Source organism: Phoca vitulina, unplaced genomic scaffold, assembly GCF_004348235.1.
Source record: "Phoca vitulina isolate PV1807 unplaced genomic scaffold, GSC_HSeal_1.0 scaffold5, whole genome shotgun sequence".
Classification (NCBI taxonomy): domain Eukaryota; kingdom Metazoa; phylum Chordata; class Mammalia; order Carnivora; family Phocidae; genus Phoca; species Phoca vitulina.
Genome location: NW_022589708.1, coordinates 77,961,114 through 77,985,741, shown reverse-complemented (window position 1 = coordinate 77,985,741; position 24,628 = coordinate 77,961,114). Strand labels below are relative to the sequence as shown.

The following is a 24,628-nucleotide window of genomic DNA, read 5'->3' as shown; positions in this document are numbered from 1 at the left end:
ACGATGGAGAACTGATTTTAATTTCATTTTCCAACTATTTGCTACTAGTATGTGGAAATACAATTGATTTCTCCATATTGACATTCTACATTGAGAACTTCCTAAATTCACTTTTGGTTCTAGCAGCTTTACTTTTCTTGTTGATATCTGTGAATAAAGTCAGATTTACTTCTTCCCTTCCAATCTTTTTATTCCCCCCCCGTTGTACCGCTATTAGAATCTTCAGTAAAATGTTGAACAGAAGAGATAAGAAAATATAGCCTTGCCTTGTTTCTGATCAGAAAGGGACAGCATTCTGTATTTGATCTGTAGCATGATGCCATCTTTAAATTTTTTATAAATGCCCTTTATCAGATTGAAAAAGTTCAATTTCTACTTCGCTCAGTTTTATTATGAAAGTGCTTATTTTCTTAAATACTTTGTAAGCATGTAATGATAGGATCATGTTGAGCTCTCCTTTATTCTGTTAGTATGATGGATTGCACTGATTGATTTTCAATCTTTAAACAAATTTTGTATTCTTTGCATAAATCTCACTTGATTTTGGTGCATTATTTTATATAGTATATAATGTGTTTTGTTCTGATTAGGTATTTTGTGTCTTTGTTCATGATGAAAGTTGCTCTATAATTTACTTTTCTTGTTAGACCTTTGCCAAGTTTTAGTTATCAGGGATATAAGAGGGAACTGTTCCTTTTTCTTGTATTTTCTGAAAGAGTCTGAAAATTTGGCATTTCTTCTTCCTTAAATACTTGATAGATTTCACCAGTAAAACCATCTGGGCCTGGACATTTCTTTGTGGGAAAGTTTTTGATAACAAATTCAATGCCTTTGTTAAAGGGCTATTCAGATTTCTATCTCTTGTTAGTTTTGGTAAGTTCTTTTTTAAAAGGCATTTGTCCAGTTCATCTGAGTTATCAAATTTACAGTCACATATGAATAAGCTGTTCACAATATTCCATTTCAATCCTTCTGATATTTGCAGAATCTGTGGTGATACTTCTTTTTCATTTTTAACACTGGTAATTTGGACCCTCTTAAAGTACTAAAATTAGATCCAGTACTGAAAATTCTTCAAAATTTATCATACAGATAACAATTTAAAAATACAAATAGATGCTATCCATAGTGATTGTAAGTTTTTGTACAAAATTTTAAAAATTATATCTTTTATTATGACATTTAATATAGTTGTTACAATCTTCACAGTCATTGAATAATTACAAATAAAACGAAGCAAATAAGATTAGTTCATTGACATGAGAATTTTTTAGGAGGCTTTTTACAACATTGGCTTATTCCAATATGGTGTGGAATTTAGAAGAACAATGTTCTGTCCTAAAGTTCTATCCAAGTGGGTATGGTATGAGATAAAGCTTGCCATGTTAAGAAATACCGAATGTTGGCAAGGATGCAGAGAAAAAGGAACTCTTGTGCGCTGTTGGTAGGGATGTAAACTGGTACATCCACTGTGTAAAATGGTATGGAGGTACCTCAAAAAATTAAAGATAGAAATAACACATAATCCAATAATTCCACCACTGGGTATTCAAAGAAAACAAAAACACTAATATGAAAAGACATATGGACCCCTATGTTTATTGCATTATTTACAATAGCCAAGACACAGAAGCGACCTAAGTGTCCATCCATAGATGAATTGATAAAGATATGGAATATTACATAGCCACAAAAAAGGTGAGATCTTGCCATTTGTGATGACCTACAGGATATTAGGCTAAGTGAAATAAGTCAGAGAAAGACAAATATCATATGATTTTAATTGTATGTGGAACCCAGAAAACAAATGAATAAACAAACAAACAAAAAGCAGAATCAGTCCTATACACAGAACAAATCAATGGTTGTCAGAGGAGAGGTCAGTGGAGTGGGCAAAATGGGTGAAGGCGAGTGAGAGATACAGGCTTCCAGTTACGGAATGAGTAAGTCACAAAAATAAAAGCATAGGGAATATAGTTAATGGTACCATAATAGCATTGCAGGGTGACAGATGGTAACTATACTTAGAGTGAGCACAGTGTAACACAGAGCTGTCGAAGCACTATGTTGTACACCTAAAACTAATGTTAACATTGTGTGTCAACTATACTCTATTTTTAAATAATAAGAATAAAAAAAACCTTGTCATCTTAGAGTCTTACCTAAAACATTTTGGTCTGTACTCAGGGAGAGGGTTATAGCAGGTTTTAATGTACTTTGAAGATTATAGCACTGTACATTTAGTTCTATAGTAAAAGCTCCGTTTGAAAGAGCATAAACATTTTATACTAGCACAGCTGACCCTTGAAAAACACAGGGGTTGGGGTGCTGAACCTGTGCAGCCGAAAATCCATGTGTAACTTTTGAGTCCCCTAAAACTTAATGACTAATAGCCTATTGCTGACTGAAAGCATTACTGATAACATAAGCATATTTTGTATGTGGAGTGTGTTATATACTGTATTCTTAAATTAAAGTAAGCTAGAGAAGAGAAAATGTTATTAAGAAAATCATAAGGAAGAGGAAATACATTTATAGTACTGTACTATAAAAATATCTGCATCTAACTGGACCTGTGCAGCTCAAAACCATGTTGTTCAAGGGTCAACTGTATTCTCTTATGCCAAAAGGACTCTCTGGTTTTAAGAGTTTCTAAAATGGCTGTACATGATACTGATTCATGATAGCAATATAATAAGTGCCTATCATGTAATGAAAGTGTTGTTCTAAGTGTTGGGAATATAGCAGTTAAGGACAGATAATATCCTTGCTGTCATGAAACTTACATTCTAATGGTCTAGAGATAACAAACAGTGAACAAATAAGAGAATTTCAAATATGACTAGTATTTCAAAGTATGACAATACTAAGATAAAATAAAAGTAGGGTAACAGGATTCTGAGACTGCTGGGTATGGATTACTGTTAGATAGGTTTATTCTGTGTGGTTCTTTGTGAGAACAGGACATTTGGGCTGAGATCTGAATGGTAAAAGCTACAGAAGGAATGGGGAAAGGACATTCCAGGCAGAGGGAAGAAAAAGTTTGTGGAAGAAATAGGGATGTTTTGAGAGAAACAGAAAGAAGGTAAAGTGGTCATAATATATAAGTGGTAAAAGAAGAAGGAGGACACATTCACCAAATACAAATTCTATGATTAAAAAAGTACTGCCAAGTTGACTATTTAAATTTATATCGATCCATATTTCCAATTACAGGCTGAAAATGAAGAAATGTATGTAGGATTGATTTAACTTATTTTTGCTTTCAGAATCATGTTAGTTTAAATTCTGAAACAAGAACATTATCCCAAAATCAAGAAAAATAAATCTACTGAAGGCTTTTATATTTACTTAATAATAACACTAGCACGTATATTTGGCATGATAAAATTATACCACTACTATATTAAGAGCACAATCCTTCCTGCCAGTATGAAATCAGTGTGAAATAAAAGGACCACCTAAGGAGAAATTCACACTAGTAAAAAGACATGTCATTAAGGTATTGTTCAAAGAAATTGCACTAAAACCCTGGCACTTAGCCCAAATAACCAGATGTGCCATCTATCAAGGTAAAGATTAAATGTATTAACTATTGCTGGCTTTGATCACCGCTATATTGTTTGTTATTATCTGACAGAAAATAGCTTATACAGATAGTTGCTATTTTACTTGTTCTTGGGATAGAGAAGTAAGCAATTACTTCAATAGTTTCTAGATCTGGATATTAATAAAACATGAATGTACTGCATAACACAAAAGAAACCAACGGAGGCAATTTATATTTTAGGACATTTCCAAAAGAATTTATATTAACATATTTCATCATTACTTTTGTATTTGCTGTTCAAATCACTTTGCTATACCTATGTTTTGGGTATTAAAGTAATTTTCATTACCTATTCTCATGCATTCGCACTTATGGTAGGAAAAGCAATAAATAAAATTTACTGGAGAAACATTCAGATAATCTACAAAACAAAACAAAACAAAACAAAAAACCCATGGCCTTTAAGTATGTCCTTCTTCTTCTTTTTTTTAAAGATTTTATTTATTTATTTGACAGAGAGAGACACAGCGAGAGAGGGAACACAAGCAGGGGGAGTGGGAGAGGGAGAAGCAGGCTTCCCGCTGAGCAGGGAGCCCGATGCGGGGCTCGATCCCCGGACCCTGGGATCATGACCTGAGGTGAAGGCAGACGCTTAACGACTGAGCCATCCAGGTGCCCCTAAATATGTTCTTCTAATCTGAGAAGAACTGCTAGGTTTGTTCAATAAAATTTCAAATATAAGATGTTACATACTTAGGTTTCCTAATATAATGACCATGGAAATGAAATAATTATTCAAGTAATTAATGTAAATGAGCTTTTACTCTATGCTGTAATTTTTAAAGTTGAGGTCACATATGATCTTACTCATATGTAGAATTTAAGAAACAAAAGAAATGAGCAAAAGGAAAAAAAAAAAGAGAGAGACAAACCAAGAAACAATCTCTTAACACATGATGGTTACCAGAGGGGAGGTGGGTGGGGGCTTGGGGGAAACAGGAGATGGGGATTAAAAAGTACACTTCTCATGATGGAAAAAAAAAATTGAGGTATAATTGACATATGACATATTAATTTCAGGTATACAACATAATGATCTGATATTTATATATGTTATGAAATGATCACCACAACAAATCTAGTTTTCCCCTGTCACCATACTGTTACATAATATGCAAATACAATGCTATTGACTATAGTCACCACGCTATATATCATATACCCATGACTTACTTATCTCATGCCTGAAAGTTTGTACCTCTTGATCTCTTTCTCCCATTTTACTCATCTCCCCTAACCACTCTCCTCTGGCAATCACCAATCTGTTCTCTACATCTAGGAGTTTTGTTTTGTTTGTTCATGTGTTTTGTTTTTTTTAGATTCCATGTATAAGTAAAATCATATGTTATTTGTCTTTCTCTGACTGACTTATTTCACTAAGCATAAGCATATCCTAAAGGTCCATCCATGTTGACACAAATGGCAAATTGCCTTTATCATGGCTGAGTAAAATTGCATCACATATACATACAACTTCTTTATCCATTCATCCACTGATGAACATTTTAGTTGTTTCCATATCTTGGCTATAGTGAATGATGCTGAGACAAACAGAGGGGTACAGGTATCTTTTTGAATTAGTGTTTTCATTTTCTTGGGATACTCAGAAGTAGAACTGCTGGATCATATGATAGTTCTATTTTTAGTTTTTTGAAGATCCTCCATACTGTTTTCCATAGTGGCTGTACCAATTTATATTCCCACCAACAGTGCACAAGAGCTCCCTTTCTCTATATCCTTGCCAACACTTGTTATTTCTTATCTTTCTGATAATAGCCACTCTGACAGGTGTGAGGTGGTAACTCCTTGTGGTTTAGATTTGTGTTTTTCTGATAATTAGTGATGTTGAGCATCTTATCATGTGTCTGTTGTTCATCTGTATGTCTTATTTGGAAAAAAGCTTATTCAGATCCTCTGCTCATTTTCTAAAACAGATTGTTTGCTTTTGTTGTGTGTTGAATTGAATGAGTTCTTTACATGTTTTGGATATTAACCTCTTACCAGGTAAATGATTTGCAAATATTTTCTCCCAGTCGATAGACTGTTTTTTCATTGTGTTGGTTTCCTTTCCATGCAGAAACTTTGTAGTTTGATGCAATCCATTTATGCCTTGTTGCCAACGTCTTTGTGGTAAGATCCAAAAAAATATTGCTAAGAGCAATGTCAAGGATCTAACTGCCTATGTTTTCTTCTAGAAGTTTTATAAGTTTTGGTCTTATATTCAAGTCTTTAATCCATTTTGAGTCAATTTTGTGTGTGGTGAAAGAGAGTGGTATAGTTTCATTCTTTTGCATAGAGCTGTCCAGTCTTCCCTGTACCATTTACTGAAGAGACTGTCCTTTCCCAATTGTATATTCTTGCCTCCTTTGTCATCATTTAATTGACCATATATGCATGGCTTTATATCTGGGATCTTTATACTCTCTCATCGGTCTTTGTGTCTGCTTTTATGCCAATATTATACTGTAGATTTGTAATGGTTTGAAATCAGGCAGCGTGATGCTTCTAGCTTTTTCTTTTTTCAAGATTGCTTTGGCTTTTAGGAATCTTCTGTGGCTCCAAACAAATTTTAGGACAGTTCTATTTCTGTGAAAAATGTCACTGGAATTTTGGTAGGGACTGCATTCAATTTATAGATTGCTTTGGGTAATATGGACATTTTAACAATATTAATTCTTCCAATTCATGAGCATGGAATGTTTTTCCATTTATTTGTGTCTTCTTCAATTCCTTTCATTAATGTATTGTAGTTTTCAATTACAGTTCTTTCACCTCCTTGGTTAAATGTATTTCCAGGTATTTTATTCTTTTTGATGCAATTTTAAATAGAATTGTTTTCTTAATTTTTCTGATAGTTCATTGTTAGTATATAAAAACACCAACAGATTCCTGTGCATTGATTTTTTTATCCTCAACTTTACTGAATTTGTTTGTTAGTTCTGACAGCTTTTTGGTGGAGTCTTTAGGGTTTTTCTATACATAAAATAGTGTTGTTCACAAATTGTGGCAGTTTTGCTTCTTCCTTTCTAATTTGGATGCCTTTTATTTCTTTTTTCTTGCCTAACTGCTCCAGCTAGGACTTCCAGTACTATGTCGAATAAAAATAGTAATCATGGGCATCCTTACCTTATTCCTGATCTTAGTGGAAAACCTTTCAGCTTCTTACCATTAAGCATGATATTGGCTGTGGGTTTGTAATATATGGCCTTTATTATGTTGAGGAAGGGTCTCTCTATATACACTTTGTAGAGACTTTTTATCCTAAATTTATGTTTTTTGTTAAATGTTTTTTCTGCATCTGTCGAGAGGATTGTATGATTTTTATCCTTCATTTCGTTGATGTGGTGTACTATGCTGACTGATTTACAGATGCTGAAACATCCCTGCATCCCAGGAATAAATCCCATTTCAACATGGTATATGTTCTTTTTAATGTATTATTGAACTCAGTTTGATAATATTTTGTTGAGGATTTTTGCATCTATGTTCATCGGGGATATTGGCCTATAATTTTTTTTTTTTTTTTTTGCGGTGTCCTTGTTTGGTTTTAGTATGAGAATAATGTTGGTCTTGTAAAATAAGTTTGGAAGCATTCCCTCTTCTTCAATTTTTTAAGAGTTTCAGAAGTACAGGTATTAAATGTTCCTTGAGTGTTTGGTAGAACTCACCAGTAAAGCCATCTGGTCCTGGACGTTTGTTTGTTGGAAAGTTTCTGATAACTAATTCAATCTCTGTACTGGTAATTCATCTATTCAGATTTTCTATTTCTTCATCAAGGTAGTATGTTTCTAGGAACTTCTCCATTTATTCTAGTTGTCCAGTTTCATGGAGTATAATTCTTCATAGAAGTCTCTTAAGATCCTTTCTATTTCTGTGGTATCAGATGTAACTTCCCTTCTTTCATTTCTGATTTTATTTATTTGAGGATTCTTTTTTTTCTTGATGAGGCTATCCAAAGGCTTGTCAATTCTGTAGTTCTCTTCAAAGAACCAGCTCTTAGTTTTATTGATTTCACCTCCTGTCTTTTTAGTCTCTATTTCATTTCTGCTCTGATTTTAATTATTTTTTTCCTTCAAATTTTGGGTTTCATTTGTTCTTTTTCTAGACCTTTTAGGTGCAAAGTTAGATTGAGATTTTTCTTGTTTCTTACGAGAGGCCTGTATTGCTATAAAGTTCCTTCTTAGAACTGCTTTTGCTTTATCCCACAGATTTTGTTATGTTTGTATTTTCATTTTCATTTGTCTCAAGGTATTTTTTTAAAAATTTTTTCCAAGGTATTTTTTAAAATTTCTCCTTTAATTTCTTCATTGACCCATTGGTCGTTCAGTAGCATATTGTTCAATCTCTACACATTTGTGATTTTTCCAGTTTTCTTTGTGATTGATTTCTTCTTTAATACCACAATGTCCTGAAAAGATGCTTGATATAATTTCAATCTTCTTAAATTTGAGAATATCCTGGAGAATGTTCCATGTGCACTTAAGAAGAATGTGTATTCATTCTGCTTCTTTTGGATGAACTATCTGTATATATCCATTAAGCCCATCTGGTCTAATTTTTGTTTAAGGCTGACGTTTACTTATTGACCTTCTGTCTGGATGAGCTCTCCACTGATGTAAGTGGGGTATTAAAGTCCTCTACTATTACTGCACTGCTGTCATTTTCACCCTGTTAATATTTGCTTTATATATTTAGGTGCTTCTATGTTCAGTGTACAAATGTTTTATCTTCTTGCTGGACTGAACCCTTTATCATTATGTAATGCCCATCTTTGTCTTTTATCACAGTTCGTTTTAAAGTCTAGTCTATTTTGTCTGATGTAAGTAAAACTACCTAGCTTTCTTCTGGTTTCCATTTGTATGAAATATCTTTTTCCATCTCTTCACTTTTCAGTCTGTTTTAGATCTGAAATGAGTCTCTTATAGGCAATATATAGATGGGTCTTTTTTTTAATAACTCAGTCCATTTATGTTTAAAGTAATTATAGATAGGTACTTACGTACTGCCATTTTGTTGATTGTTTTTTGGCTGTTTTGTAGTTCTTCTTTTGTTTCTTTCTTCTTCTCTTGCTCTCTTCCCTTGTGGTCTTATGCCCTTTTTTTGTGTTATGTTTAGATTCCATTCTCATTGTCTTAATCTACTACAGATTTTTGCTTTGTGGTTACCAACAGGCTTACACATATCAACCTTTATATATATTTTATATATATATAAATTTTATACTGCTATCAACATATTTTATATTGATTATCAAGTTAAGACTGAATTCTAAAAATTTACATTTTTACTACCCTCCCCTTGCAGTTTACATTTTTGATGTCACATTACACATCATTTTATTTTGTATATCCATTAACTAATTGTAGTTATAGTTATTTAGTTATTTTTTTACTAATTTTTTCTTTTAACCTTCATGCCAGCATTTTAAGTGATTAGTCTATTGTCTTTGTTATATATTTACATTTACCACTGAAATTTTTACTTTTATGTTTTCTTCTTACTAATTAGTTCCCTTTCTTTTCAGATTAAAGAAATCCCTTAAAATTTCTTGTAAGGCCAGTTTAGTGGTAGTGAACTCCTTTAGTTTTTGCTTGTTTTGAAAATTCTTTATCTTTCTGGGACACCTTGGTGGCTCAGTTGGTTAAGCAGCTGCCTTCAGCTCAGGTCATGATCCCAGGGTCCTGGGATCGAGTTCCGCATCAGGCTCCCCACTCAGCAGGGAGGCTTCTTCTCCTTCTGCCTGCCACTCCTCCTGCTTGTGCTCTCTCTCTGACAAATAAATAAAATCTTAAAAAAAAAAAGAAAATTCTTTATCTTTCCTTCAATTCTGAATGATAACTTCACTGAGTAAAGTATGCTTGGTTGAAAGTTTTTTGCTTTTGGCACTTTGAATATCACGTCATTCCCTTCTGGCCTGTAAAGTTTCTGCTTAAAAATCTGCTGACAGTCCTATGGGGTTTCCCTTGTACATACAAGCTGTTTTTCTCTTGGTGCTTTATGATTCTCCCTGTCTTCAAATTTTGACATTTCAACAATAATCTGTCTTGTGGATACCTTTGGGTTCATCTTATTTAGAACTCTTTGTGCTTCCTGGAACTGGATGTTTGTTTCCTTCCCCAGGTTACTGAAGTTTTAAGCCATTATTTTTTCAAATAAATTTTATGTTCCCTTGATCTTGCACTTCTCTTTGGGACTCCTAAATGCGAATGTTGGTTCTGTTGTCCCATAGGTCCCTTAAACTATCTTTACTTTTTAACATTCTTTTTTCTTCTTTTTGCTGCTTTGTTTGGGTGAGTTCCACTGTCCTGTCTTTCAGGTCACTCATCCTTTCTTCATCTAGTCTGCTTTGAACCCCTCTAGTGTATTCCCCGGTTCAGTTATGGTGCTCTTCAGCTCTGTGACTTCTGTCTGGAACTTTCCTATATCTTCTGTCTCTGTTGAAGTTCACTCTGTACTCATCCATTCTTCTCACAAGATAGGCAAGCATATTTATGACCATTACTTTAACATTTTATCAGGTAAATTACTTATCTCCATTTCGTTAAGGTGTTTTTCTGGGGTTTTATCTTGTTCTTTCATCTGGAACACATTCCTCTGTTTTTTCATTTTGTTTGACTCTGTATTTGTTTCTATGTATGAGGCAAAACAGCTGTATCTCCATCTTGATGGAGTGGTCATAGGAAGACAGGGAATGTGTTTCAATTGCTGTTTATGCAGTGCCCTGGGGGTGGTAGCCTGCCAAGAATTGTCCCTTCAATTGTTTCAGTCATGTGGGGCCTAGAAATGCAATGCTCCCTGGCCACCAGAGCCAGGCATTTAACGGGCATCCCTTGTGTGGACTGCACATACCTGTCAATTTGGCAAGGTAGGACAAGCCCACTGCTGGGTTTAGAAGGGCTAGGCCATGGGAGAGTGCATGGGTGGGGCAAACAGCAGTAGCAAGGTGAAATGGGACTGAAAAAATGGTGCTTGTGAGCACCTCCATTATTGAGAGAGTTCTAGCAGACCCGTGGTCCTCCAGCAGATGCTTTAAGATTAGCCAATGAATTTCCTTTACATATGGCCTAAGCACTTTTTAACCTGATGCTTAAGTACTGAATCCAAGGGTGAGTCTGTGTATGAGTCTATTAAGACTAGAGTCTCAGTTTTCTACAGCTCTTTGGGTCTCCTGGATGTAAGTCCCATTGGTTTTCAAAGCTGGTTATTTTGGGCCTCATCTCTGTAACTTCCAAGAGTTGGAGTTGGGATGCCTGATGTGGGGCTTCAACCCCTTATTCTTCAGGAATACATTCTTATTTGTAAGATCTCTCCCACTTGTGGGTTACCATGCTGGGGGTAAGGTTCTTTTTTTTTGTAAGAACACGTCTCTAACTCTCTTATCTGTTTCCATGTGGCCTTTTTATCCTTTGGTGTGGAGGAGGTGTTTAACTAGTTTTCAGGTCTTTTTCAGAGGGAACTGATCCATATGTAGTTATAGATTTGGTGTATACATGGGAGGAAGTGAGTTTAGGGTCTTTCTACACCCCCATCTTCTCCATGTTGTTATTTTAAATTGACTATATCATGCTTCATGAGTTATCAAGTTTACTGTTTTATTTCTATGATCAGCATAAAGAACCTTGTATCAGCTTAGAAGGTTGACCTTTATAATCCTACACTTAAAAAAAAAAGAATCAGTGGCATATCCTAACATGCTTTTTTTCTTGTTTTCTTAATTCATGAGTTGATCATCTAAGAATTTTCTAAACATTTAAGGAAAAAATTGTCGTATTCAGAAAGTATTCCATAAATTCAGCATGTTAAGTAATTTTGAGAAAAAGTATCTGAAAACTTTTAAAGTAGATATGCTCAACAATTTCAGGGATAGAGGCTGTATATGCAGTAAAAGAGACATGCCTAGTCTCTTGCAGTAGGAAACTCTATGTTTCAATGTGAGAAGAGACCTGAAGACAACAAAGAGAAAAACAACATACCCTCTATTGCCTTTTTTCAGTTTCATGTTCAGTGTCTCCTTTACAGGCTTTGTCTATTCAGACTTGATTATCATCAAATATTAGAATAGTAAAACAGAACTTTGGTTTGGTAAGTATGACAGTGATATAACCAGAGGCTCTATTATGTCCACTTTATAAAATTACCTCCAACTTTACGAATAAATCTAGGGAGGTATATATAGTGGATAAAGTACTTCTAAGATTTGGTTCCCTATGCTTTGTGACCGCTAGAAATAAAAGCAAGTTCATCCAGGTCTGAGGGAATTATGGTTTGTGCACACTCTAACAGTTTAATTTGCATAATAGAATTTTATCTTCATGTAGAATACCCTTTTCATAACCATTAGCCTCAACTTGAATAACAATCTTAACTATATCCTTTTCTTATACCTGAGGCAGATGGAGTTAGGTAGGATGTAATGGTACCTTACGACTTACCGCACTGGTATTTCAGGTCCTACTTGTGCAGACAGATAGGTTTTCTACCTTAAACTAGTAGCAAATTAATTTCCTTCCTTAAACATCAAGCATCTCAGAAGAGTCATTTTTTTCTACTGCCATTGATTTTGCATTTTTTACCCACTCCTCTTTAGCCTTTTGCTCTGTGGCACTAGTCTCTACTACTCTTTTCCAAGTGCTTCTGAAATAGTTCCCAAAGACCTACAAAATTTAAGGAGTTTTCTACTCTGTCGCTATCCTACTTGATTACTTTTAAAGAGTTTGATATTAAACACTTCCTCACTGTTGCTCTTTTCTTCCCTAGATTCCACCATCCTGCATTCTCTGGGCTTTCTTCTTACTTCTCTGATACTCTCCTCCTTCTCAATTTCATTCTTTGGCTTCTCAGTCTCATTTTGACCTCTTGAATGCAACTGTTTTCCAAGACTCTGATCTTATCCCTCTTCAATCTACATTCTACCCTTTAGGTCACATACTCTCATGACTTAATTATCACCTCTATCAGGATGCTTCCTAATCCTGGCTACATTCTTATCTCCAGACAGTTGCTTGTTACACTCGTCTATCTCTACAGGGTGTCCCAACAGCTTATAAAGGTCAACATTTCCAAGCTCAGAGTTAAGGAAGATTCAATAATGTAACATTATGTTGAACATAACCAATCCTCAATAAGAAGTAGTCTTATTTTCTCTTAGATCAGTTAGTACTATCATTATTCCTAGTTAGGCTGGCTGGAAAAAGGAGTGACCACTGATTTCTCCTTTTCCCTCATCTCTCCAATCCTGTCAGAAACCAGGTTCTACAGAGCCTATTCCATAGCATGTCTCAATTATATTTTCTACTTTTCACTCACAGTTGTAAATTGGACTACTCTGAAGCTTAACAAACTTCCTGCCTCCAATCTCTTCTCTATTAATTCCCTTTTCATACTGTGGTCAGAGATGAATTTTTGAACACTGAAGCGCTATTATCTCCAGAACTGCCTGCTGGTTTCTCCTGACAGCAGTGTACAGTTCACATTTGGGGATTCTGCCTCTTAGGTGTCTCTGTTCACATTCCAACCACACAAGAACAACAACAATGCTTTTACAGTGGTCTATATTTTATAAAGTTTGTTTCCCCAAGAGACCATTAATAATGGTTATTTAATCAATGTTGATGCTAAATAGAGCATTATGGTTATTTTTGCTTTCCTTAGCCTGAATGAAATGGAATTTGAAGATAAATTTATGATGACTATCTTGTATTTCCTTTCCTGCTTGCTTTTTGAGTATTTTTTAACCTGAGGTCCTGAGTAAGAGCCATGATATCTGGAAATGCTTGTTTTTTTTTTTTTTTTTTCCATTTTGTCTATTCACAAGTACCTTCAACTTCTCGGCAGAATTCCAGGCTGCTTTCATAAACTAGTTGCTCTACGATGGTAAACTTTATCCATACTACTCCTTTGGTAACAAGCAGATTTGCTAACATTTATTCACAATGATGTAATGAAACAATTTCTATTTTTTCAAACCCATATCTCTTACATATAACATGTTTGAATTCATGAAACCTTCCAAATATTCTTTAAGCAGTCACATAGTTTTCTCTATAGCTTTCTGTTACTTTTAACTTCTACCACTTTGAGAAAGTGAATCCTGTAAGATTACTACCTGTTTTTCTGAACAGTAAGTGAAACTTGATGTATCCAGAGGTATACGTCAGGCAACTTCAATCCTCTGGAACTCTCCAGCTTTCTTACTTAAGTTGCAAACCCACAAGAAAGATCTTTTTCAGCACTTGAAACAACTGTCATGAGGGACATGTAATAAAATATTTATGAAGATTTCTCAGAATTTATAGTGTTATATATTCTAAAGCAGTGCTGTCCAACAGAAATATAATAGAGCTATATAAGTCGTTTTAAGTTTTCTAGTAGCCACATTTAAAAAAGTAAAAAGAAACAGATGAACATGAATTAATATCCCAACATTATTACTTCATCATGTATTCAAGATCAACTGTTCATTCTCACTGATACCAGTGATAATGAACTAGTATTATTTCTAACAATGAGGACAAAAATCAGAAATACAAATTAAAAGCATGAAAGTCTAAGGCCATTCAGTGTAAGGGTAAGTAACTCATGCCCTTAATAGACTCTAAAAATCTAACTAGCCCATCACGATGAAACTGACCTTCATAATGATAATCCTAAGCTGTCAAAAAATAAAGGATAAATTATGCACATTATAACACTTTGAAAAGACAGGGAAATATATATATATATTCTTGGAGGGCTTATCAAAGAGTTACAAATGTTAAAAATTTAATCATGTTAAAAAGGTAAACCTCAATTTAAAAAATCATTTATATAAAACATTTCATTGTCTGACACTGCCAACTAAGTATTAATGTTACTCCTATAAATTCTGACCTCTGTCCTAACAGGTTTCAGCAAGATGTCTTCCTCAGTTTGTGTTGGAAAATTTGTTATTTTATGGCTTTATAGACTTTGATCATTAATCCTTCTAGTATGTTAACAGTCCACGAGTCCTATCTTTTTCCAGTTGCATTGGGATATAACTGACATAAGGTGTACAAGCATGATGGTTTGACTTACATGTATTCTGAAATGATTACTGCAGTAAGTTTAGTTAGTATCTATCATCTCATACACATGCAATAAAAAGCAAAAGCAAAAAAAAAAAGTTTTCTCCTTGTCATGAGAACTCCCAGGAGTTACTCTTTCAACCACTTTCCTATGTATCACACAGAAGTGTTAACTATGGTTGTCATGTTGCACATTACACTCCTAGTACTTATTTATCTTCTAACTGGAAGTTTGTACCTTTTGACCACCTTCCTCCTATTCCTACTCCCCGCAACCCTGCCTCTGATAACTACAAATCTGATCTCTTTTTCTATGAGCTTGGTTTTTTGTTAGAGTCCACACAGAAGTAAGACCATATAGTATTTGCCTTTCCACGAGTCCCATTTTTTTAAGATTTATTTATTTGAGAGAGAGAGAGAGAGAGAGAGAGTGTGCGTGTGTGCACGTGACCACAGGGGAGTGGCAAAGGGAGAGGGAGAGAGAGAGAATCTCAAGCAGACTCCACACTGTGTGCAGAGCCCAGTGCAGGGCTTGATCCCATGACCCTGAGATTGCGACCTGAGCTGAAACCAAGAGTTGGACAATTAAATGACTGTGCCACCCAGGCACCCCACCATGAGTCCTATTTTTTTTTTTTTCCATGAATCCTATTTTTAAAATGGGTCCCCAGAAAGAAGCTTCTCACCTCCCATTATTTCAGTTCTGTGTGTTTCATGAAGTGCCCCTAACCACACAAAAATCCAAAGGTATCTGTTTTGGTGTGAGGGTATGTTTTCCACGTGTTTTAGGATACTTTCTGGAATTTTATACCAACATACTGATCTGAAATATTGAGGCTAGTCTACAGTTAAGCTGAACTCACTACCTTCTAGATATTCCAGAATTCAATTTCCTATAATTGTATACTGGGTTCTTTTTCCTTAAATAAAATGTAAAAAAAATCTTAACCAGCTTCCACATAACCAATTCAGCAGATTAATCAATGCTCCCTGCTCCTCCTGTAGAACTCCATGACAGATATTCACAGAAAGCTCTTCACAAATCTCAAGAATGCTTGCACACTCCTGCTCTCAGCAGCTAAGCTCAGTGTTTGCTTAGTTTAAGTCTTTTGTGTTTCCAAACCAATTATACTCATTGCACTTGTTACTGTAATTACTTAATTTTATTAAATATTACTGTGAAGTAATAGGGTTTTCTGGAAACACCAGAAAGCTGGAGAAATTTGTTTGTTTTTTAAAGATTTTATTTATTTATTTGAGAGAGACAGAGAGAGAGAGAGAGAGAGAGAGAGAGCAAGCACACAAGTAGGGGGAGTGGCAGAGGGAGATGGAGAAGTGGGCTCCCTGCTGAGCAGGGAGCCCAATGCGGGGCTCAATCCCAGAACTCTGGTATCACGACCTGAACCAAAGGCAGACGCTTAACTGACTGAGCCACCGAGGCGCCCTGCTGCAGGAGAAGTTAACTACATGGGGACACTGGGACACTGGTCTTCCTTTTTGGCTTAGGTGAGAATGTAGCTTCAAAGACAAGTAAATTTGGTGAAAAATCAGAAGAGCCTGAAATGGAAGCATTAAGCACAAAGACTGTGTAAATTTTTTTCCTGAATGGTGATATAAACTGCAAATATAAAAGCATAAAATTTAGTCTCTTGAATCTGCCAACACCCTGAAATATGTGAGCCAGTACCACCTGCAGCTGCCAGATCCCATTAGAAACTGCAATGTCAAGGAAAGCACGATGGGATATCCTGCACCTGTTCCTGTTCTGATGGAAAGCTTGATTCTTTGAGTTTATGAGCCTTGGTTAAACATGGGGAGGGGGTGGTGGTGGTCGTGGTGGTGGTGTGTGTGTTCCACTTGCAATAATGCAAATATTTATGTCAATGAAAAATGAGTCTGAAAAGAGTTGCTTCAGTAAAAAAGGAAGGAGGAATACTTTAGAGTTATTAAGGCACACTGCTAAAGAAAAAAGTTGCTTCTAATTAGGGTAAGACTGTAAAGAGTGGGAAAAATCACAAAGATCTTAAAGGATCCTACATTCAGACTGCTTCAGACCTGTCTTTACATTTTTTCTGGATTTAAAGAAAACAAACTGGAAAATGCAGATGATAAATTATGGACATACGTAGGCAAGAAAAATAGGTAATTTCAATCAGTGGCTCCACTTGAAAGAAAAGACCTTGGTTCTGGGACACCTGGGTGGCTCAGTTGGTTAAGCGTTTGCTTTGGCTCAGGTCATAATCTCGGGGTCCTGGGATCAAACCCCGCGTCGGGCTCTCTGCTCATCAGGAAGTCTGCTTCTCCTTTCTCACTCTCCCTCTGTGCATGCGCGCACGCTCTCACTTTCTCTCAAATAAATAAAATCTTAAAAAAACAAAGACCTTGGTTCTAAAATGGATGTGCATTTATTTAAGTTAATTAAAATGTCTGTTATTCAGGTATCTTTATTTTTAAAAATTATTCTCCCTTTAACAGATTCTTTAAATTAATTGAACTACTGATAGTGGCCACATTGAGTAAGATGGGTTCTACTACACTTTAAGCTAAAACGCTGAGAACTGCATCTGCTACTTTATTGTCCACTCACATAGATGTTCATGTCATTTACCTTAGTTTCCCCCACATGCTTAGATTTATATACTCTTTATACCCTCTTCCAGATAATTTCTAAAATGTTAAATAAGCCTACTTTTTATTGGATCCCACTGTTTTATAAATTTATTCTCTGGTTGGAACCTTTTGCTATGTCATTTGTTTCTAGCCTTTTAGACAGTTTCTTGTATATAAAAACCAAATATCTCAGTAATTAAATTGGCAAAGCCTGTGGAATGAAACCTTGTCAAAGGTGTTTACTGAGGTATAATTCATATACAATAAAATGCACTTGTTTAAATATACAGTCTGATGAGTTGTAACAAATTTATACACCCATGTCACTACCATCCTAATCAAGGTCTAAAATATTTCCAGCACTTCAGGAGATTCCCTCATGGAAACTGCAGTCAATTTGCAGTCAATTCCTTACTCCCTCTCAGCCCCAGGCAACCAATGATCTGCTTTCTGTTAGTATAGATATGTTCCTTTTCTAGAGTTTCATATCAAAGGAATCACACTGTATGTACACTTTTTCCTTCACTTAGATTCATCCATGTTGTTGTACTTACTGGTAATTTGTTCCTTTTTATTTCTGAGTAGTATTCTATCGTATGGATACAATTTGTTTACCTAGTCACTTGATGAACACTTAGGTTGTTTCCAGTTTGGAACTATTATGAATAAAATTGTTATGAATATTCCCATACGGGTCTTTGGGTGAACATATGTTTTCTTTTCTTTGACTAAATACATAGAAGTGGAACTGCCTCGTCATACGCTGAGTATACATTAAGAAGCTGCCAATTTTGTTTTCCAAAATGTGTATATCATTTCACATTCCCACCAGCAATATAAGAGAGATCCATTTGCTTCACATCTGAAAGACTTTTTAAAAAAAAGTCATGAAGTAGTCATTTATGTATGTAATCAGTAATTATCAATGGTAGTTCTAAGAAGTTAGTATGTACCAAATGCTGTGTTATATACTTATCTACATGTTCTATTTTTTTCTCCACAAAACACTCTAATACATTAAAAACATTTAACTCTGGCACATACCCAACAGTTTATGTGCAGAGGTATTTTTTAATATTATCATCAACATTCTTGGAATGGAGTGAAATTTACTGGTTTTATGTCTTAGAGTTGTCTTGGAAACGTATTTTCATTTAAACAGATTTTCAGCTTTTCAAATATTAGTTTTAGCAAATTCCTGGAAAATCTGCACCCATTTATACCTATTTGTAGCTTTTTCATTTTCCCCCCTATTCTTTATGAAGGCTTAAGTTTTAATATTTCTTACTCCTTTATTGGGGGTAGGGGTGTATAAAAATAATTCTGAACATATCTATGAGGCCCTTTCTATTGTATTATCTGCCGAAATCATAAAAATAAAACCCTAAAAAATGCAGATGCATAAGGTCATTTCTCCCATAGGAATATTATGCTCTGTCCCTTAACAGTTTCCTCCATTGTATTATGGAAAATTGAACACTTTTGAATATATAAATGATTTCTTGACATTTCATATGTAAGCCGTGGATATAATTTTAATTTTTATGGAAATATAAAATCACACAAGCATCCAAGTGTTTTATGATAAACTAAAAATAAGTAGAATCTGCTTACCTTAAAAAATTCCTTTTTCTCAACCATCTCATTACCATCTGCATCCAGCATTTTAAAAGCAACATGAAACCCAGTATGAGGTTCTGTAATTAAGTGAAAAGTGAATAGTTATTGAAATGTTGGTGAAATGCAAATTATTTACTGATCTATAGGTCTTCAAATTTGAAAAAACTTCTAGAAACTATTATATGAGTGCCTAAACAGAGAAAAAATGATCTTTTCTTATTATAATAATTTTCAAAGGCTGATATATTTTCACAGCTGTGCTGTTCTACTATTAAGTGCTCTGCTTTTCAAAGCAAAATTAATTTGAGAACTTATTTCTTTAACTCTACCAGGGGCTTTCCTATATTCTTATAGTAACTTGGCTATTTTCATACTGATTATTACTCTTTATTTCCCTCAGAGTAGGGTTTTAAAAAATTTTTTATTTTGAAATAATTTTAGACCTAAGAAATGTAAATATAGTATGGTGAGTTCTCATATACTCTTCAGCCAGCTTCCTCTAATGTTAACATCTTCTATAACTACAGTATCATTGTCAAAACTGAGAAATTAACACTGGTAATAGCATTTTAAACTGAACTACAGACTTTATTTGGATTTCAAGTTTTTCCACTAATGCTATTTTTTCTACTTTAGGATCAAATACAAGAAACCATGTTGCATTTAGTTGTTAGGTCTCCTTACTCTGCTCCAAGTTGTGAAAGTTTCTCATTCTTTCCTTGATTTTCATGACCAGTCTCAAGAGTACCGATGAGGAATTTTGAAGAATGTCTGATAAGGGTTTTTTAACATGTGAAGGCTAAGTCTGATTCTCTTCTGTTCAACAAGTCTTTTAAGGAGACAGAGTTATGGGGAGCCACAGTACAAAGGAAGTACAAGGGCTAATCTAATCCAACAGTATCATTTTGTTGATATAGAAACTAAGGTAGCATGAGAGACTATGGACTCTGAGAAACAAACTGAGGATTCTGGGGGTGGGGTGGGGGGATGGGTTAGCCTGGTGATTGGTATTAAAGAAGGCACGTATTGAGTGGAGCACTGGGTTTATACGCAAACAATGAATCATGGAACACTACATCAAAAACTAATGATGTAATGTATGGTGATTAACATAACATAATAAAATAAAAGTAAAAAAAAAAAAAGAAACTAAGGTAGCAATAACGTTTTAATGATAAAGACATAAATACCAAACTTCTAAAACCTTGTTTGGTAAGAATACAGAATTCTACATGATCATTGAGAAAAACTGTGGGGTACTTACTAGTGAGGATTGTAAGCAAGAAAAGATACTCAGTATACGAAATTAGTCCTGAAAGAGATAAAAACATCAGAAGGTAAGTTTTAGAAGGTTTAGAAGTAATCATATATAGATACTATATGGAAACTTCACCTAATTAAAAACACACACATTTTGGGGCGCCTGGGTGGCTTGGTTGCTTAAGCGTCTGACTCTTGATTTCCGCTCAGGTCATGATCTCAGGGTCGTGAGATCAATCCCTGTGTCTGGTGCTGGGCATGGAGCCTGCTTAGGATTCTCTCTCTCTCCCTCTGCCCCTTCCCCCTCAAAAAAGGGGGGGGGATAAAAACACACACATTTTTACTTTAATTTACCTCTCTTTGGTACAGTGGAAAACTTCTATAATGGAGAGTTAAGTACAGTACTAATACTTAAAAAAGATACTATCTTTTCTCATCAGGTTACTATTACTAGTAAAAAAGGGGAATGGATGTTGGCTAGCAAATAATAGGTATCCACTACAGGTTTTATTTGCATGGCACTTCATGCAATTTCTATCTAAATTTCACTATTCATAACATCTCAAGTGAAGCAAATTTAAAAATTCAGTAGAGTAACAAAGATCTCAATATACAAAATGTCAACCTATATTATTTAAAATGAGATTAATTAAATTTTTGCAGCAGTAACTTTATTTTCCTTTGGGAAACCATTCCTTCTCCATTCTCAAACACGTAGTTTTGGTAGGATGACCATCCTCACCTTTGAAGGTAGATGCTGATAGGCCTAAGCCAATCATCGTACTCTCACTGAATTGGTGCAGAGATGGGCAAAAGGCTGACCCAAGCTAATGAGCAGGTTCCATTAGTCTGGCTGCAGGGACTAGTTCAGGGATGGGCCTTGACCTAAGCTGGGTCACTCAGAGTGGAATTTCTGACAAGAATGCTGAATCATTCACTTTATTTTTTTTTCCTCCCCCATTCCCCTGGGCTTTGATGATGTGAGAATGTTTCACTTAGGAATGTGAGGCAATGGAGAGAGTGCCTGGAACTGTCAGACAGCCAGTGTTTAGGGCCTGAGAATGCAGCCAATCTTTAATTGGCAGGCCTGAAAGATGGATACTGGTGATGTCTGAGCGCTGGATTAAATTGAACTTGAAGCTAGCTCTGTGTCTGGCTACTACTAGCTCTACATCTGTCCTTTCTTGCTCAAATAGATAGTGTCTGGGCTTATGTGCTTGCAATGAAAAGAATAGCAATAAATATAGAAACAGTGTCTTGTAAATCGTGGCTTCCTGAGAAGCTAAAAATAATTTTCCTTCTGGATCACAAGTTTGATATAATAGCAAAATACACAATTAAAAAAAAACTTTATCATGGAAAACTTCAATCATACACAAAAGTAGAGAGAATATAATAAATAACTATTATATATATCAACTTCAGGAATTAACTCATGGCAGTTCTTGTTTTATCTATACCTCTTTTCACTCCCTTCCCCCCACTTCCCACTGAATTATTTTTTTAAAAGATTTTATTCATTTATTTGAGAGAGAGAGAGAGAGAGTGCACGTGCACAAGCGAGCAGAGGGGCAGAGGGAGAGGGAGAAGCAGACTCCCTGCTGCGCACTGAGCCCAACTCAGGGCTCTATTTCAGGACCCTATGATCATGACCTGAGCTGAAGTCAGACACTTGACAGACTGAGCCACCCAGAAGCCACCCCAACCCTCCCCACTGGATTATCTTAAAACAAATCTCAACATATTATTTCACAGGAGAAAATTCAAGCTGTATCTCCAAAAAGACTGTCCCCTTCCCACAAATATATTTGCCACACCTAAAAAATTATCAATAATTCCTCCATATCATCAAACTCATATCACTTTTTCTCTGTTTAGGCACTCATATAATAGTTGCCTTTTCATTCTCTTCAGAGTGTACTTTGATTCACAAGTTTTAAATTTTTCTTTTGCTTTCTGGTCTTAAATCTTCTTTTTTTTTTTTTTAAGTAGGCTCCATGTCTAGTGTAGAGCCCAGTGTGGGGCCTGAATTCATAACCCTGAGATCAAGACCTGGGCTGAGATCAAGAGTCAGATGCTTAACCAACTTACTTGTTAAAGATGCCTGGTCTTTTTTTTTTTTAAAGATTTTATTTATTTATTTGACAGAGAGACACAGCGAGAGAGGGAACACAAGCAGGGGGAGTGGGAGAGGGAGAAGCAGGCTTCCTGCGGAGCAGGGAGCCTAATGTGGGGCTTGATCCCAGGACCCTGGGATCATGACCTGAGCCGAAGGCAGACGCTTAACGACCTGAGCCACCCAGGCGCCCCGATGCCTGGTCATTTGACCTGCAAAGTTTCTTACAGTCTAGAAAATTTTGCTGACTGCACCTTCTTGGTGTCATTTCACATGTTTCCTCTAACTTCCGTATTTTTTTTTTCCTTTTAAATATTTTATTTATTTGACAGAGAGAGAGACAGTGAAGAGGGAACACAAGCAGGGGGAGTGGGAGAAGGAGAAGCAGGCTTCCCGCTGAGCAGGGAGCCCGATGCAGGGCTCGATCCCAGGACCCTGAGATCATGACCTGAACCAAAGGCAGAAGCTAAACAACTGAGCCACCCAGGTGCCCCTAACTTCTATATTTTCTATAAACTGGTACTTAGATCCAGAGGTGTGTTGAGATTCAAGTCTGATTTTTGGTAAGAATTTTTTCTTTTTTTAAAAGATTTTATTTATTTATTTGACAGAGACAGAAGAGAGAGCACAAGCAGGGGGAGCAGCAGGCAGAGAGAGAGGGAGAAGCAGATTCCCCACTGAGCCGGGAGCCCGACATGGGGCTTGATCCCAGGACCCCAGATGATGACCTGAGCTGAAGGCAGACGCTTAACCGGCACCCCTTTGGCAAGAATTCTTATTTATTTATTTATTTTTTTACCGTATCATTATTTTTAATGTCCAGCATTTACAATACGAGGGCCAGAGCTTTCTCCCCAACTCAAGTTTATAAATTCTCAATTGGCTTGTGAGGCCAATAGGGATACTTCTTGTCTAATTTGGTTTCTGCGAAGACTTCATTCAGGTCCTCAATGGTCATCTGATCAAATGGAATTATGTTCCTCATCTTCTCCAGCTCTTTTTCATATTCCTCAATCCTGGCCTTTGAGAGAGACAAAAACTCGGCACAACTTTTCACATCCTCTTTTTCTTCAGCATCCACCTGAACAGTATATTTATCCTCTGGCACAGGAACCTTCAGGGCATTAAACTTCTTCTCAAAGTCATCTACCAAACCAGCCTTCGCCACATTGGCCTTGTAGTAAGCCCAGTCGACAGCAGGTGGTTTCTCATGGACAGTAGCCAACCTGGAGGTAAGTGTCTCATTCCAGGATTTCAGGGAGTTAGCAATGGCCTTCTGGTTTCGAGGTATGATCTCCCCAAAAACTACCCAGTCAATGGTTTTTAGAGCAAGTTTTCGTGCAGCCATCTTGAGATCCTTCACCAATGCCAGCAGCCCAGAGTCCACAGCAGCAAGGAACGGAACTGTGTCCAAGAATTCTTAATAGATGGTGCTGTATACTTCCAACAGGAGGCCAGAATAAAAATGTTTATAAAAAATGCTAAATACTATTGAGAAACAATGATAATAAAAGTTACAGATTTTGGAAATATGTGAAATCATTTCTAGACCTTAGATGATCAGAGATGTCTCAGAGGAAGTAATTCTAAAAATGGTCTTCTAACGTATGCAAGAAGTAATTCTAAAAACGGTCTTCAAAGTTAATTCTAAAAATGGTCTTCAAACGTATGGAAAATTCCAAATGAAAAATAGAGGTGTGGGATAGGGGCGCCTGGGTGGCTCAGTCGTTAAGTGTCTGCCTTCGGCTCAGGTCATGATCTCACGGTCCTGGGATTGAACCCTGCATCGGGCTCCCTGCTCAGCAGGAAGCCTGCTTCTCCCTCTCCCACTCCCCCTGCTTGTGTTCCCTCTTTTGTTGTGTCTCTGTCAAATAAATAAATAAAATCTTAAAAAAAAAAAAAGAGGTGTGGGATAAGAGATGAAGCTGAATATGAAAACTAACTATAAAAATATGAAAATTAAAAAGTGGCTGTCAGAAATAACATCTATGTGGAAGAAGCAATGGGAAAGGCTGCGATCACAGCCTAGACATGAGGAATAAAGGCCTGCAGAGGGTGATGGCAGTGGATTTGCCCTACTGGCTCCCAATCAAATAACACACAGACTCAGGGCCCAAGTTCAGTGCAAGGCAGATAAGGACTTTATATCTAGGTAAATCAATGTTTTAGCTACAAGTAACTTCAGGCACATATTTTAAATGACTTACATTTTTGTGCATTACCAACTTTTTGGTTTGGAGCAGGTATACTTCTTTTTAATAAAAAAGCCCACAGTAAGTCTTCAGATATTTTTCCTTAAAAATATTCAGTGTTTATAACGAGGGAGAATCAATTAAATGTGTTTTGTCATTACCTCGTTACCTGAGA

The 24,628-nt window shown here is 35.9% G+C and overlaps 2 protein-coding genes across 2 annotated transcripts in view; both read right to left on the bottom strand.

Moving 5' to 3' along the window:
- MICU2 (mitochondrial calcium uptake 2) overlaps positions 1-24,628 on the bottom strand; it is a 165,770-nt gene that overhangs the window by 48,488 nt on the left and 92,654 nt on the right. Inside the window, exons 5-6 of the mRNA XM_032403355.1 lie at positions 20,150-20,197; positions 18,880-18,962 (exon numbers count right to left, since the gene is read on the bottom strand). Of these exons, the coding sequence (XP_032259246.1) occupies positions 18,880-18,962; positions 20,150-20,197 (131 nt within the window). The remainder of the gene's footprint in view (positions 1-18,879; positions 18,963-20,149; positions 20,198-24,628) is intronic.
- LOC116631787 (ATP synthase subunit d, mitochondrial-like) lies at positions 23,062-23,924 on the bottom strand. Its single transcript, XM_032403356.1, has one exon. The coding sequence runs from the start codon at positions 23,607-23,609 to the stop codon at positions 23,127-23,129; it is 483 nt and encodes a 160-aa protein (XP_032259247.1). The 5' UTR covers positions 23,610-23,924; the 3' UTR covers positions 23,062-23,126.

Excerpts from the sequence above, each read along its gene's own strand:
- LOC116631787 (XM_032403356.1), bottom strand. The coding sequence starts at position 23,609 with ATGGCTGCACGAAAACTTGCTCTAAAAACCATTGACTGGGTAGTTTTT.